Genomic DNA, 18,085 nt, shown 5'->3' with positions numbered 1-18,085 from the left:
ATGATCGAGAACATGAATTGTATTGGCGTGGCTTTGATTGACGTCACATCCCAATAACACGCAAAAATGAATGAGACCATTGGAACAATTAACAAATGCTATTTGATTTATTGATAAATGTATATTTAGGTGGTGAAGAGTTATTTTATTTTCATTGCAAATGTTTTGAAGGTTATGATTATGGATGTATGTACAAACATATTGACCAAGAATTTGAGTTTAAGTGAGTGTAGGGAACGGGTTGAAGGCGAGAACATGGTTGAGGTAGAGGTGACCCAGTAGTTTGGCAACGATTGGCATAATGGAATCCCACACACACACGTACATACATTCATCTTACATATAGAGTGCTTCTAACATGAATACATTGTGCATTGTCTTATCATAGATTAAATTGTGTATTATGTCTTACAATTGGTTAATTGATGATTACTCTTTATGATTGATTAAATTGTAAAATTAACAAGTATAGACATGCATTTTGCCTTGTGATTATTTAATTGCATAAAATTAATTTAATAAGAAAAATTAAAGATTTATTTTTCTTTATTTCATAATGTTATTATCTTCATATATTTATATATTTAATTTAATTAGAAAAATAAAAGATCTTGTTTTATTTTGTTTTACATAATTTTTTTTTTTTGATCGGTAAGAGGCCGAGGCTAAGAATTTTATTAATTATTTTAAAGTTATAGTACAACTCTCCACTCGTGCGGGCGCCGGTAGGAAAGAGTGCAGGCGAGAAAACCTCCGGCCTTGCCCGGGACCATAGTCCAGCATAATATTACATAATAAACAATAATTCTAATTTTTGGTACAACCACCACATAAACCAAAGAGACCCCGGGCCGAGGAAATCAGGAGGGGTGTTTTTATGTTACCCCTCCTTTACAAGCCCCTATTTGCCACTTTCAAATAAAAGATGTCATTATTCTTTAGCTTCCAGCTTTTAGCTCTGTAGATGATCTTTGATTGAATAGTTCCATGTTTGCACGAATTCTGCCTGTTTGGCCTGCATAGTTAGATGTTTTACATAATATTGCTTTCATATATATATATATATAAAGAGTTCATAGCACACTACATACTTATATCTTTGTTAACATAAGTACAAATCTAACTTTAGCACTGAGCTTTATAGAGGTTAAATAATCGCTATTGCAACCAAATTCATCTAAGTAACTCATGCTCTTTGTCTTGCTTTAGATCTAGCTAATGTCATAAGAAGAGGTTGATATATCAATTTTCTCCATGCAAATTCATTCTCCATGGTTAGCAATTTCTAAATCTATGGGTTTTGGTCTTCTAATTTCACCCTAACGTTCCAAGAATGTTGTGAATCCCTTCTTTTTTTTAATAGTGTTATGCATTGATTTGCCTTAGTCTATGTGAATGGTATTCTTTATGGTCTTCAGAATGAACCTCTATGATTTCAAATGTGACCTCTAATCATTTGTCCACATTTTATTTAGAGACATAAAATACATATAGATATGCAACATAGAAATAGAAGTTTGAAAATTAATTTATCATATAAGAAGATTTGAAGTGTTTATATTAATTCATATGTGTGTTATGAAAGATCTTGCTAGAATTGTATATCAGTTTCAACCTATAATATGAATATTCATTTCTTACATGTTGTCGTGTATTTTATCCAATGTTTCTTTTTTTTTAATATATTAAAATCATATATTAATATTTATGTGTGTGTGTGTGTGTTTGTGTGTTTAATATCTAATGCTCTGTGACTAATTTCTTATAGTTCTAACTGGCAATTACATCAATGAAAGTTGTTAGAAAACATGATATAATAATAACAATATGAACAAAATATAAAAATTTGCATGATTCCATTAAAAAAATTTACTATATAATTAGTCATTTTGTATAGAAGAATAAAGAATTATTTGATGATTTAAACATGCATGTTATGTTGTAAATTGTTCTGACTTAAGGAGACTAATTTTCTTTACTCTATGTAGTTGTGGCTTTACATTTATAGGATGAGTGTCGAATATGGATTAATATGGGGGGGGCAGGCTTTTTCGGATCTACCTACCATTAAACAATTGAAATGATTTGGCCAAAGCTGTGTGTACCATTGAAATAGATGAATATTTATTTACACTCTTTGTCATATATTAATATTAGGACATGTCATATTCTTATATGAAATGCTTGTAGATGTATCAGGTTGCACCAGATTCCATCCTATCCATCAATTCCAAATTGCTAGGCATCTCATGCAAGGTTGGGTGTTCTTTGAGTAGGGAGAATTTTGGGGAAGCATAATCTTCATGGTTGGGCAAATAAGTGCCTAAACCATGTTCTTGTTTCTTGGTTTGCGGATGACTGTTGGGTTAGTGGTAGTTGGAGACTCAATGATTTTATATCTTTATTTGTATTGTTGTGACAAGATGGCCTTGAAATCCTAGGTCACATTTTTGTAAAATATGTATCTTGTACTCTATGATTCTTGATTAAACATTACTTCATGTGAAGATGTAACATGTACTCAAGTATTGGTGGTATTTTATTTATTTCTTTGCTAATGAGATTATTGAGCTATTTAATTGATTTTGTGATATAGTTTTGGGTTATGCCCCTTACAATTAGGCTCTTTTCTCTTCAAGGATTTATCTCTAGAAGGGAGAGCATCAAGAAAAGTGCTAAAGATATCACCCTCTTTCTCCGAGGTATCCTCATGAGTATGACAAACTTTGGGAGAGTGATTAAAAAATATGTCATTTAGGTGCATGGAAGGAAAAATGACATTAACGAAGGTGTTTATAATATTATCCTCTTGTGTTAAAATATCATCATGAGTGGGACCAATTTTGGAAGAGAGACAAGCATGATTTATCAATGCTTCATCCTTAAAATAGAGAGCATTAAGAAAGGTGCTAATGGCATCATCCTCTACTCCAAAAAGTCCTTATGGATAAGAGGATCTTTAGGAGAGGGACAAGCATGGTTAATTAATGTTTCAACTCTTGCATAGCTATGGATAAAAGGAAGAGATAAGTTATCATCATATACATAAAATGGAATGTCATGAATGTCTTGACTAAAAGTTCAAATTGAACTAGCAAGAGAAGATAATAACTCCCTTCATCAAATGCACTATGATTAAACAATATACCCAGCAACATATGCTATATTAATCAATAATTATGTAACCAAAAGCAACTTTCAACCAATGTATGTAATGAATTTCATATCTAAAATAAAAAAATAGAAATTGTGCAAGTGTAAGACATGTCAGGTTAACCAAAATGAAATCTAGGAAAATGAAATTTTCTAGCTAGAACATGCAAATTAGGAATCATTTCCAATCCTACATTCATTGGGGAACAACCAAATAGGCTCAACTTAGATCCTATAGGATAGTTGAGCATTGTGACTAATTATTCCCTTTTGAATTGTGATTGGATAGGATACAATGAGAAATTATGCAAGAACTAGGTAAAATGCTAAGAAATTGACAAGATTCAACATAGATAGACAAATAGAACTAAAAGTCATTACAGATGTAAAAATATGGAAATGAGACGCAAAGAGCAACCTATTTACTAAATTTGGTTGAAAGTGTCGAACAAGTGTGCTCGGTGCCATAGAACTGAAGGTGCTTCTGTTAACTAAAACTTTAGATCTAGATCAGGACACTATAGGTTATTCCCTCTAAAATTTAGCCAAAAAGTGTCAGTCATCTGCAAATCGACATAGATAGGATTTTTGCTTATTCAAAATCTGGAATTGTATGTCTAAGTTTGTTCTCTGCAACTTTGCAACTTTTGGTTGTTAGATCTATTACATGCACACGGGAAATAGGGAAAGTGGTGTGATATATAGGAGATTGCATAAGTCAAACCCCAAGTAGGAATTAACCTCCACCACATCTTTGATTGATTAGAAAAGAGAAGGTACCCCTGGTAAGGGAGAGGCTAAATCTAAAGTGAAATGCAAAATTGACAAGATTATACCTCAAGATTGATAATGGTGGCGATGCAATTCTCTTTAGATGATTCCTCCAAATGTTGATGCTATAACATGATAAATCATAACAAAATCCATCATGAAAACATACTTTAAGGTAGCTTGTTGTAGCTTGATGCTCCTTGTACTCAAATCTGCACTTGAAGGAATTAGGAATGCTTGTGAACAAAATTGATAAATGATGAAATATGATTAAATGAATTAGAGATGGTTTCTTTATATAGGGTTCTCAGGGTGTTTTCACTTTTAGGTCAACTTCCAATGATCATATCAAAATATCAAGATCACATCACAAATGACAAAAATTGACACTAACACATTTGAATTTGGGCCCCTTTTGGAGGGACTATGTCACTAGGTGCCCTATTCCACTAGGAATATAGCACTAGGTATTGTAGTCCACCCAAAAAAGGGAAAACTATGGGCGATTCAAGAGTGCACAAGCCTAGGGCATTCGATCAAGCAACCTCATGAGCATATGATGACGATTTGGATGAGATACTGCCAAAAATAAGCTAAAAATAACCTAGAAAAAAACACACTAAAGCAAGGGCCCAAAAAGGAGTGTGAAATTGTAAAGGGGTTGCAATTTATGACACTACACATCCATTTTTAGCATTTACCACCATTTGTCCATCCTCTTCCACCAAACATTGCCCCTTGTGAGATATCATCACCAATCATGTACACCCATGCAATCTATTAGCCTCTCATCCAATCATCTAAGTGACATCAATCAATATGTACAAACCTCATGCATTATCATGTTTATATCCATGGAATGTACATGATCCCATTATGATTTCTCCCTAGTCATCTTTTCCCAATCATAGCACATTTTCTTATCATCCTTTGTCTTTTCAGTAAACCTCGTAAGCTCCATTTTATCCAACTTTCATCACTTCTAAAATCATCCTTAAGTTACCAGAACAACCTACAATTGAAGCTCGATCTCATCCTACTTTTTATTCTTCTTTGACACAACACCACTTGGTCACGTCATTGTATCAAAGAGGAGCAAAATGTAGACGCTTATATATTTCCCTAATATACCTTTATCCTAATTGAACAAATACCTAGTCAAGTCCCCTTCACTTTATGACCCCCACTTAATTTAAATAATCTTATTATTTAATTAAGTCCCATTTCCATCTTATCTCACATAAGTAAATTATTATTTACACCTATTTTCCGCCTCACACATGGATACGATTATTATAAACTATATTTAATTATAGCTAGATTCACTCTACCTATCCCAAGAATAAAAACACCTAAGAACACTTGACCTCATGGTTCCAATAATTTGTCCACCAATTCCAAGAATTAGAGTCCTAGTATTCTTGACCCTTAATGTCTCAACCCTCCATCCTCTCCTTACTCCTAGGGAAATCCTCTCATTCATCATTTGTCATTGGTCTCTCCGTCACATCTTAGTAAACACTTTCTTCTTTCAAAAATCTATAAATTAAAGCACCCTCTCATCTATTTCATCCTCACATTTTGAGCTAAGTAAATGCTATCATAATAATCTTCAAGCAAAGAGCACACACGTACTAATCACATTGGAGTTGTTTGGCAATATTGTCTTGCAATACTTGTTTTGTTACATTGTTTTAAACTTCATCGCATGCTCTAAGGTTTTATTTGATTGGAATTGGAACTTTCAATCTTTCTTTGTTTTCATTTTATATTTCAAATTAACATTACAAAAAAAGCAATGAACATTATAAAAATGAAAGGTCCCCCATATTGACCATAAGTTTTCAACATCCTAAAAAGGTATAATCACTCTTAGATAACCTAGCAAACAATGCAACCCATTATACATACTAAGAGGTTAACATAGTAATGGACTTTCTTATCAATTATGGAATTAATTGATAGGAGAGACACATTAAACATAAACCAAGTTGATGTGCGAGACTCATTTGAATCTCTCCTTGACATGTCTCACAATGTACCAATATCCTAGTGTGAATTTCATCAACCGCTCTTAATTGATTTGTTCAAATAATGAAGTGTCATCCTCTTTTAGTTGAGGAAGGATCATATCCACTAGTGGGTCACTAAGGGAAAGCATTCAAACCTGCAATAAATATTGCATCTTCACCATCTATTGAGAGCTTGGTGAAGAGTTCCTTTCCTCCCACCACAAGACCATAGTGGATTCCAATATTGCATTGAGGGAAAAATATGAAATATGGCAAAAGTATTAATAGCAAAGTTTCCAAAACATGCAAGTTGTACAATGCAACAATTAGAAAAGTTTTCCACCACCAAATGCCCCTTTGCTCCTAAACACAAGAAGCTCATGGGGCCTTGACTCCTTTAATATACACCAAGCAGTAGAAATCAGAAACAAAACATTGGAGAACTGCACGAAAAACCATATCCTCAAGGGCTTTTCACCTAAGTGTGTTCAATCGCTGAAGTTGACTAAACCTTTTGCTTAAGATTGCACTTAAAAAAAAAAAGATGGAAAAGAGAAAAAGTTGTTACAATTCCTTATGCTATCTCTTCCATGCACAATGAGCAATGTTTCTCAACTTTACTTGATTGAAAGCTTTCCACTAGAGGCCTATTTTTATCAAAACTCACCCCCACTCAAAGGGTACCAACTCATATTTTCTATTTTATTTTCTATTTCATTTGTTTTCAAATTTTTAAATTTATCAAGATATGAATTTCTAAATTTCATCATTTATAAAAAATTATTTTAAATTGAAAACAAATAATTATTTTCAAAAGTTCAAATATTTTTTATTTTTTATATCAAACAAATCAGTTTACATCTACTAGCCATGAATTGTAGAGAATTATACCATCATTTATTTAATCCTCTTGAAATAGGAACCTAGCTTCCAAAACAAAACCCCAATTCAGTGTCCAATTAGAAGTGGGAGGATTAGTAAAGTCATAAACATATAAGCCCCTCCACGCTATATAATCACCATTAAATAATCGCTGAGACAAGGAATTCAATAGCGACCTGTACTTAAAAGCCATTAAATTCTTCTGTACACCGGAAGAAAACTTCTGTAACAAATTATAATTGCCAAAAAGCTTGAAGCCCATAAACAAATTCAACAGCCCCGGAAAAAAATTTGAAAATCCAGGAAGGAAATGACACTCTGGACTCTGGACGCAACCCGACCGTGAGTTAGAAATTCAATGGTTAGAAACACAGCATCCCAGTACTATCAGATTTTACAAATTCTGTTCTGGACCAAAATAATCAAGATTTTAAACCAATGCATCTCCAAAATCCACGCAAACAATATTTGAACAGAGAAATAGCCTGGAAATGGAGGTTCAATAATCAGAAATTACACTGCAAGAAAAGATTTTGCTGTGGGGAAGCCGGGCAGATCTCCGCGTCCTCCTGCTGGTCTTTCACTTCAACGACCCGCCGCAGTGACCCGGCGTGCTCCTGTTGCTCATTCTTGGTGTCCTCAGAAACAGAGGATTTTCTCCTCTGCGAAGATGCAACGCTGGGGAAAGTAATCCAGGAGGGCGCCCGCACTTCCAAATCCTGCGATCCACCAGAGGGTTTTCTATGCAACCTGCTACTGCCCAAAACGACCTCTGTGGGCAGAATGGGCTGTTCATCACAGGGCGTACCCATCAGCAATGCCAGGGCTCGCTCGAGCTCCGTCGTGACACGATCCATGGACGGCCGCTTTTTCCCCTGCATTTTCACGCACTTGTATGCGACCTTGGCAATGCGAAACAGGGCCTCGTAATTCATAGGCGGCTCCAAATCTGGGTCCAAAATGAGCCCCGTTTGGCCTGATTTGATCAGCGGAACGGCCCATTCCACTATATTGCCGCTACCCTCTTCATACTTCATGTCAATTGCCTTCCGCCCGCTGAGGATTTCGAGTAACAAGACGCCAAAGCTGTAAACATCTGATTTTGTGGTGAGGTAATGGAGTCTGTAATACTCTGGGTCGAGATAACCCAAAGTGCCCGCCGGGAGCTCGTCGAGCGGGCAGCTGCTGTCTGCCGGACCGAGCAGAGAAAGGCCAAAATCGGCCACCCGGGCATTGTGATCCTCATCGATCAGAATGTTGGATGACTTTATGTCGCGGTGAATAACCGGCGGGCAAGCGTAACCGTGCAAGTACTCTAGCCCCCGGGCGGCCTGTACGGCTATGGTGACCCGGCGGATCCAGCTGAGTTTTGGCTTGGTTTTGCCGTGCAGGTGCTCGTGTAGGGTTCCATGAGACATGAATTCGTAGACCAGGAGGCGCTCGCCATTCTGATCGCAGTAGCCCAGGAGGTTCAAGAGGTGGGCGTGGTTGAGCCGTGACAGTAAGTCCACCTCACGCTCGAACTCGTTGCAGTCGGTTCGGTGGCGCTCAGCCGCCACCACCGCCCGTTTCACGGCCACAACCCGGTTGTCTGATAGAATGCCCTTAAACACCACCGAGTAGCTGCCCCGCCCTACCTCGCTTTCCTTGTTGAAGGCCCCTGTCGCTCGCTCCAGCTCCTCATATTTGAATACCTGCGCCCGCTTGATCTTGAATTCGTGCTGCACCCAAAAATGAAAAAAGGGCTCAGAGAACAATTCTTTGAATAGCAAGTTTCAAACAGTTCAACAGTGAAAAGTTATATTTTTGACAATAATAATAACTCACCCAACATACACAAATTGATTGCAACCTACTGAACTATAACATAAAGTCAGAATATACAATTCTAGAACCAGTCATACATACTTATAGAATAGACATGAAATACATCCAATAGCTGTAACACACAGGAGAGGCCAGCCCTGAGGTGAATGGCTTTTACTGGAACTTTTTGGGCCTGCTAAGATTAGATGTGAAATTGGAAGGTGGTAAATATCTTTTAGAATTAAAATATTATGTTATATCAAAGTTCAATTAAAGATTAGTTTGCATTAAGTTTAGGTGTCAAATTGAAGATGAAAATATTTAAAGAAGAGTAGGCAGACACATGCTTTTTCTGTATTTTAGAAATAGCCAGCTTATTACATTGAGATTTTGAATATGAGCTCTTTTAATAATTTGTTTGAAGAAAAAAAGATAACAAACTTGCAACCTACAAATGTGGAATAACCTCATACCCAATTTAACATAAACTCAGAATATACAATTATAGAAACAAGCATGCACACTTGGCAGAATAGACATGAAATACATCTAATAGCTGTCCACATGCTCAGAAGGCCAGCTTTGTGAATCCCTTTTACTGAAACTTTCTGGTCCTTGAAAGGTTTGATGTGAAATCGAAAGGTGGATATCGCCTTCTAGTGTTAAAAAGTATTCTTTTATACCAAAAAGTCAGCTAAAAACTAGTTGGCATCAGCTTAGTCATCAAATCAGAAGGTGGACAACATCCAAAGTAGAGTGGGCAGCTAGAATATGCTGTTTCTGTACATTGGAACAAGTTGAGACACAATGGCACTACATTTAGACTGTCCTGCTTACATAGATATACAGATCAATTACATTGAGATTTTGAATATAAATCCTTTAAATCTATTTGAAAAAGAAAAAATTACAAAAACTACAAATTATTTGATCAAGTTCACAGCAGAAAATCCAGAATCCAAAAGAAAAGGTAGCTCAAATTGATGCTGTGTGGACAGCTTGCATGTTTGAACTTTTGCACTTAATAGTCTGACTCTGATCAATTATCTGTACCCCATACACTGTTTGGTCTCATAAACATTATTTAAAACCTTTATTTCTCCATTAACTGTTTGATCTCATAAACATTATCTAAAATTTTCATTTCTCTAATGATTGTTTGGTTTCATAAATATTATTAAAAAACTTCATTTTTTAATTTTTATTTTATAAATATTATTAAAAAACTTCATTTTTTAATTTTTATTTTATAAATATTATTAAAACCTTTTAACTATTTGATCCCGTGAACATTATTAACAAACATTCATTTATCAAACATGCATTGGACCAGCCGCATATTAGGAACAAAGAAGGCACAAATTATTGCCAAAATACCGGCGATTGACTTCCACGTAGAATTAAAAACTTCTAAAAGCATGTAACCCAAAAAAGCTGAATCTTTCAGTCTGACTAATAATTTGGATGATTGCACATGGCATAGCAGAGTACTTTAATGCAAGGACAGAGAACTTTTTAATTTTATATTCAATTTTATTAATGTGAATAAAACCCGTCGAAATCAATATTTACAAATCCAATTTCAAAGAATGAAGTACCCCATAATTGACGACGTCAACGTGAGACGTACACATAAATTAACATACCACTAAAACCAGCGTTGTAAACATAAAAGTTGTGGTTCATGATAATTTACAAAGGAAGGTGATATCTAGCTGTATGAGCCCGCTATTCACTCCATTTATTTAATTCACTCTATAAGAGAATGCTGAAAGATATTAGAGAATTAATGAAATTTAATTGAAAGATGCACATAAATTGCACCCTTTGAGAACTTTTACTTTCATGACACACCCAATGCAGTCAAGAGAATTGTTATGTATATGAGATTATTCAAGATAGTGCACACACAAGAGAAAACTCATTTGTGTATCAAAATAACAAGGTACAGAATTCTTTACCCACAGTAGAGAATTTGTCAAGCATATCAGGCCATCAAGATAGATATACACAGAACACACAGCGAGAGTATCTCTGGTGAAAGCGCCTATTCAAATACACTCCCAAGTGCACGCGTCATATTCAAGATACATACCAAAACATACATATGTATAAGAAATAAATATTAAACTTCTGGAAAGCTGATATAGGCAGCTGTTGATAATGCCGCTGCTGTTTGCTTTTCTTCCTTTAATTATTTGCAATTGTAATTATCAATCTTTAATTTTTGTCACGATTTCTTTTGTAATGTCGATATTTGAATTTTAAATTGTTTGCTAATAATCATTGGTTTTTCATCTCCTTTTATTTTCTATTTTATGACGATGAATCATGTAGTTTAACTCTAATCAATTTTAAGATTCATCAGTTAGAAAAACATGCACAATCAAATCTAAAAACATTTATATAAATTGAACATAAAACCACCTTTACATTTACAAAATTGAGACATTCAACCACCCCATTATTCTACATTATCTAGTCAACAGTCAAATACCAATTCTACTCTTATTCACAGCAAAGACCAAAAGTGATAAAAAAGTAGTTCTATATTTAATTATTATATTTACTTTTTCAGTTACTTTAATTTAAGAACAGCCATAGTACCACAATCAGAAAAATTATATGTGAAATCAATCTAATATTAAACTTGATTGAAATGAGCTCTTTGAGGCCTTGTGAATCTTTTCTTGTTTTAATTTCAGCGGATTTCATTGCAATGTTGGTTCAGTTCAATTCTGCTTATTATTTTTTTTGTAATGTAAATATTCAAATCGTATCATTTTTCTTACATTTATAGTTGCTTGGTTTGCATATTTTTCCTTACATTTATAATTGTTTGGTTTGCTAATAACTATTCATTTCTCTTCTCTTCTCTTTCTCTTTCTCTGATGGATCAAGCAGTTTAATCCTGATTCATCAGTAAAAAAACTAACACATTCAAATCCAGAAACATTTACAACATAAAACCACCCTTTCATTTTCAAAATGGAGACATTCAACCACACCGTTAACCTACATTATATGAGAGTAAAATAATTACAAACAGTTATATTTTTTATTAGAATTATTGATTTCATAAGTTATTTAATAAATTAAGAACAGTCATAATACCATAATCAAAAGATATTATATAATTTGAAATCCAACCAATATTAAACTCAGATTGAATTGAGCTCTAGAGACCTAGTGAATCTTTTCATTGCAATGTTAGTTCAGTTCATTACCTGCGCTACAGTTGCCTTCTTGTTTGGTGCAGGCGACGCTTTTATGCTAACAGTTGCCTCCGGCAGATCCGGCTTAGACATCCTGAACCGGATCCAAGCGACCGCCATCGCAGACAAAATAACCCCCACAACAACAGCTATAGCCATCTCCGCCACAATCATCGGCGTCCCAAGGGCTGCCCGTTTCTTCTTCCCACCAGACTGTTTCCCACATTCTTCACCACACCCCTGCCCGGATTCTTCCCCACAGACCGAACAATTATAACTGCATTGCCGATCACCGGCGGGTCCACAAGCCTTGGACTCAAACATCCCATCAGGGCAAACCTTACTACACGAAACACAAACTCTAGCAGGCGGCAAACAAAGGTTCTTCTCATACTCATAACTCCCACTCTCACAAGGCCCAGCCCTACAAGTCCCGGGCACAATTGCCAGAGGAGAATTCCTTGGATAATTCAACCCCCAACAAACCGTCTGCAGAGAACCCGTCACACCGCAGGTAAAAAAATCCCCAGCCGCAAGGGCCAAAAACTCCACACCCGCAGGCGCCGGGCTCATTCCGGGCAAAGCCTGGCCCCAACAAATGACATGCCGATTCGCCGCCAAAATCCCACAGGCATGAAACTTCCCACCCACAATTTCACTCAACAGAGCCCCCGGCGGATCAAAGCCATAGCTCAGCTCAGTCCGACCCCAACAAACAGCCCTACCCGGAGGCTCAGACCTTAAAAGCCCACAAACATGATACCCTCCAGCCGCCAAGCTTCGAAATCTGAAACCCTTGGGAACCATACTAATTACCCCACTGCCCGTCTCATCGCCCCAACAAACCGCACTACGATTCCCCTTCACAAGCCCACAATTAAACAAACTACCGGCCGTAATAGACTCCAACCGCACACCTGTCAAATACGATCCGGTCATATTATATCCCCAACAATCCACAGCCGGTTCATCCTTCACCCATTTCCTCAAAGCACACAAATGATGATCCCCTGCACTGATCTCAACATACAAAGCGGCAGAGGGCGGCACACCCATCTGCACATACACATTGTTTCCCCAGCAATACGGCTGCCCTGAACCCTCCAATCCACACACAAAACCATCACCGGCGGTCAGGCCAGTAAACGCCTTTCTGAGAGGCGCACCGTAAACAATCGCTGCATCGCTGCCGAAACAAGTAGCAAAATGTGAGCCATCGGCGTTCAGCCCGCAAAGTGTCCGCCCATTTTCTCCATACGAAGCTGCCAGAGAACTCATTGATCCGACAGCCGAAACAGCTGTGAATTTAACAGCCAGGAAAACAAAGAACACCGCTACATATTCTTTAACCTTCTTTTCCATACTCAAGTAACCCTAAAAAAACCCTGCAACTAAATGCCGGTCCATACCAGACCCGGCGGAGCTCTCAGCCGGGTGCAAATCTGCTTTAAAGGTAGACCGCCATTCTACAGCATTGTTTAGTCTTTTAGTCGACTTTAATCTTTGTTATTTTCTGTTCCTGCAAGTTTAGTCAACATGGGTATTGTAGATTATTCATGTTATATTTAGGGCTGGCTCTTTTTCTTCTTCTTCTTCTCATCTGTGAAAAAAAACTGTAACATGGGAATAGCTACATGCTCCCATGAGAGTAGGAATCTGTAATTAATATCCTGTCGGACTTTGAATGTGCGTATTAATGACGTTACGCGAATGAATTTCTGTAGGCTGAGTTGGTGGGAAGAAGTTGGTGAGCATTTAATTCCATTGCTCACCATTTTTCTTGAAAATCGCATTAATGGACTCTGAACCTTCAAATTTTTAAAAGTGTTCGGCATCTTAATCGGGAAAAAAGGTGAGTGATCGTAACGGCTAATACGGGGCTCAAAAATGAGTCCAGATTATTTGATGTTTGGTTTTAACGTGATAACAAATAATTATTATATTCTTCTGTTTCTCCTGCAACAGTCCCAAGGATAATTCCAGGAAAACGGGAATAATTGCAACTTTGGGGCGTTTTATATGGTTTTTTCAATTTTGAAGTCAACTGTTTGTCATACAAAACATAACCCCAAAAAATCGAACCCCCAAAAACATAGCTTGTAAGTTGTACCTACAATAGATCTGCATGAGAAAAAACTCTCCCACTTGTAAGTCGCAGACAGCAGGTACCAGGTTTTCGTTTGACTTGCAGATTTTATACTTGATGGTGTCTTTGATTTTTATTATCTATAAAACCTTTGTAATTTCTTTGGCCTACACGTGTTGTATACAATTATTAAATTCTTTGTTTGATATTTATAATAGTGGCCCATTCTTTTGAATCTCACTCAAAAAGGTAGTCAAATTATGTCATCCTTTTTTGAATCTCACTTTTATTTTTATATCACCATGATGTTTCTACTAGTCAAAAAGAGTTTCGGCTACCAGTCTTATAGTGTATTTATAAGTCTAATTTATAAAATATATTATGGGGTCAATGCATTGTGTGAGTATCATAGACGACACCTTCAAAAATTATCCTTTTTTTGTGGGGTGTAATATATTTGTAAATTAATGAAAAGTGATGCGTAGTAATAAAAAATTTTAGCAAGTTGCCTCATCTATCCAAATTTGGGTATTTTTTCTCTTCATATCTAACATCTTGAAAATGAAGATCAAGAGATAGAAGGTGTTCTCACTAGTAGGAGTCAAATTAATTGATAATATTTTCATCCTCCTCTATATATGAGGTAAATTAAATGACTCTCATCTTGGGTATTTTTCTCTACATATCTAACATCTTGCAAATGAAGATCAAGAGATAGAAGGTGTTCTCACTAGTAGGAGTCAAATTAATTGATAATATTTTCATCCTCCTCTATGTATGAGGTAAATTAAATGACTCTCATCCCTTTGGATGGTGCTATGCTCATTACTTAACATCTTCATTGTTTTTTTAATGTTTGTGCTTGTATTAACTTTTGATTCAGACTTGATTTCACATAATTTTGAGTGTGTGCCTTCTACCACTTGTCTTTTTTAAGCATAGTGTATTTTTGTGTGTGTGTGTTCATTTTTCAAACCAATATGTTTGTTATTAGAAAGTATTTTTTGGTTTATATGAAATTTTTAAAATCTAAACTTCACTCTTTAAAGATAAAAATATTTTTAAAAAATGAAGACTATATGTCCCGATAAAATAGTTTTTGTTTATTTTCTTCTTAAAAGGACTTTGTGTTCCTATGTCCATGTTTTAAATAACATTTTCTTGATTTTTGTTTCCATTAAAAAAATTCTCTTTATAGTTGATCCATAAAAATTATATAACATGATAGATTCCATGGCCCACAATAATTGAATTATTCAAAAGCTTAGATATAAAGGCTATGGACTAGATCATTATTAAAAATGCATTCATAAACCATTACACTTATAGGAAAATAAAGGCATAAGAGGTCTTGGATATGTATGTGAAGATCTTACCAAATGGTTAAAAGAATACACTAGAAAAGGAAAGACACCTTTCATGCCTATGTTCACTATGTAACTTGAGAGCTTTTGATATAAAGGGTATGGACCAGATCATTATTAAAAATGCATTCATAAATCATTACACTTATAGGAAAATAAAGGCATAAGAGGTCTTGGATATGTATGCGAAGATATTACCAAATGGTTATAAGAATGCAATAGAAAAGGGAAGACACATTCCATATCTATTTTCAATACGTAACTTGAAAAACACATGATATTTTTCATATATATTTTAGTCAGTTATAGGTGTTATTAGTAGATTTATTGATCTTATGATTTTTTTATTAACATAAACATTAAAGATTTTTTACATGTTTACTTATTAATTATTATTTGCTCTAATGTTCATTTATTGCAATAGCATGCTTACATAATTTATTTTTAATGTTAAAATAACTTTCATATATGCATGAACATATAGGAAAACAAGGAAAATCCATTAGAAGTATATAATCCAATATACATATGTGAAACAAATTTCAAATAATATTAAGATAAAAGAAAATAAAAATGTGTGGAGATTATTATTTTTTATTTATAAGCATGTGGGTTAAAGATGAGGATTTTTATCCTAGTCTAGCACTAATAAAAAAGCATTAGACCTATTACTAATGAAAGTAAATAATATTGAATGGAAACTAGGAATTGGAAATAAAGAAGACAAAACTAGGAGCAAGCAAATTTAGAATGAGAAAAATTAGAACTTACGTCGATGATACAAGAAAAGTCTAAGAAGAGAAAATGTTTATAATATTGTCACTAATATAAAAGCTAACTATTTTTTTGTTTTACGTGGGACATAGGTGTACCTTGTAAGCAACACAAACATACCTTGTAAGGGGTTAAATTGTATCTTAGAGGGGGAACAACTATTTTTTGACTAAAAGAGGTATCTATTATTATATGTTTCATGTTTAATTCCTACATAAATAAAGAGAATAAAGGTTAAAAAGGGAGGCAAAATAACCAAAAATACTATAGGATTCCTAATTTTAGACTAAAAAACATACAAAATATTAAATTAGAGGATTCAAAATAGAGGATCATCTACTAGAATGGCATTTCCTTTGTCAAAGTTATATCACAGTTTTGTGGGTTTGGTAGAAATTTTGGAAATAAAACTAAAATTGTTTGTTGTTGTGGTAAATTAGGTTTCATACTTGATATTTTGTTGAACTTTAAATTAGAAAGTACTGTAAAGTGGAAAATTGGATCATAGTGACTCCCCACCTAGGAGAGAGAAAGGAAGCCACTAGGATGATTTTCACTTGGAGGGACTTTACATTCAAAAGAGGGGCTGAATCCACTAGATCCAAATCCAAGAGATACAAGGATATGAATACTAAGTGGATTGCAAGTGGTTGAAGTGTGATTTGCCCTCTTTTGTAAATGAGAAAGTTGACTTGTTGACTATGTGGAACAGAGAGAGAAAATGAGTGAAATGAGGTGCTACCAATTCAGGATCGTGCTATAATTTTGAATCTAAGCTAATTAAACTGATGCAGATCTGCCCTGTAAATTCAGAGAAAAGTCGTCGAGACCGTGGCAGGAATGTACATGGTCTGCCTTAAAATCCGCAAAACGAAAAGGGTTCTTCTGTCTTTGCAAATAAAGCCCAAACCTGCAATTGCAGGTATGTACCTGCAACCTACACACAGAAAGAGAGGAAAAGGGGGTTGTGGATAGGGGTTTGCCTCAATTGAACCCCGGTTGAGGAATCAACCTAGAAAGAAAGTAATTGCAAATGCTTGAACGTAAACAATGGAAATGTATACCTTGTAGATCTGTAACTTGTTGATGATAATTGATTTGCTTCTTGAATGTAACCATAAATGTTGTATGAAATGGCATGTAACATGACAAAACCCTAACACACACATGCTTACAAATGAATGTTGTAATGTTGCTCCAATGGATGAATGAAGAAGACTTGAATGCTTGAAATCTTGTATCTTCTCCTTATGTTCTCTATCTGTCTATGCGATATCCATCAGTTGTCCTCCCCCCTTGAATGAGGATATTGAATTCCCTTTTATACATGCCTCAAGGATTAACTTTCAACCACCGAAGGCCGACAAAGTGGAATAACGAACCCCGAAAATAAGAAGTGCATAGGAGATCAGACAACCCACAAATAGGACCACCCTAGGAGGTGGGGACAAGGGTGCCACACCAATGTCTTAGGGGGACAGGGGCGCCACGCCCCTATCCTAGGGGGGACAGGGGCGTCACACCCCTGTCCTGCCCTATTTTGGGCCCCACACAAGATACAGAGCAGCCACAAGACATGAAGGAGGAAGGGAGAAGGTTTAGAAATGCAAAAATAGGTCTCGGTTAAGGAAGGGGATGTCATTGGCAAAGTGAGGACCCAAAATGTGGTTAAAATTGCAGGGGTCGCAATTTTATGACACTACATTTAGCCCCCACTTTAGCGGGAGTATGGCTTACGCCACTACTGACGGTAAAGTAGAAGAAAGAGAGATAAGGATGAGAGATGCGGAGCAAGACCACAAAGAGTATAAGACACCACTAATATTGAGGAGCAAAAATCCCCCAATCTTAGGGTCTTAACTCATGCCGACATATGCAAGAGCACACAAAATGAAAAAGGCACAAGACACACAAAATAAAGATAAAGCGCAAAAAGACACATGACCAGAACAAGACACGAGATGACAAACTAACTAGCCGAAGAGATCTCGAGCTCAAATGTCTCAACAACTAATCAGGACA

The 18,085-nt window shown here is 35.7% G+C and overlaps 1 protein-coding gene and 1 long non-coding RNA gene across 2 annotated transcripts; one reads left to right on the top strand and one right to left on the bottom strand.

Annotated features, from left to right (window-relative positions):
* Positions 1–7,034: 7,034 nt before the first annotated feature.
* LOC131039606 (serine/threonine-protein kinase-like protein CR4) lies at positions 7,035–13,568 on the bottom strand. Its single transcript, XM_057972398.2, has 2 exons — positions 11,852–13,568; positions 7,035–8,539 (listed from the first exon to the last, which is right to left on the bottom strand). Exons 1-2 carry the CDS (start codon positions 13,199–13,201, stop codon positions 7,325–7,327), a joined length of 2,565 nt encoding a protein of 854 aa, XP_057828381.1. The 5' UTR covers positions 13,202–13,568; the 3' UTR covers positions 7,035–7,324.
* Positions 13,154–14,124, top strand: LOC131039607 (uncharacterized). The gene is made up of 3 exons (XR_009104678.2): positions 13,154–13,292; positions 13,564–13,691; positions 13,805–14,124. It is a non-coding gene; the product is annotated as an uncharacterized LOC131039607 (long non-coding RNA).
* Positions 14,125–18,085: the final 3,961 nt, after the last annotated feature.

This window comes from Cryptomeria japonica, chromosome 5, assembly GCF_030272615.1.
Source record: "Cryptomeria japonica chromosome 5, Sugi_1.0, whole genome shotgun sequence".
NCBI lineage: Eukaryota > Viridiplantae > Streptophyta > Pinopsida > Cupressales > Cupressaceae > Cryptomeria > Cryptomeria japonica.
This window is presented reverse-complemented; position numbering and strand designations above follow the sequence as displayed.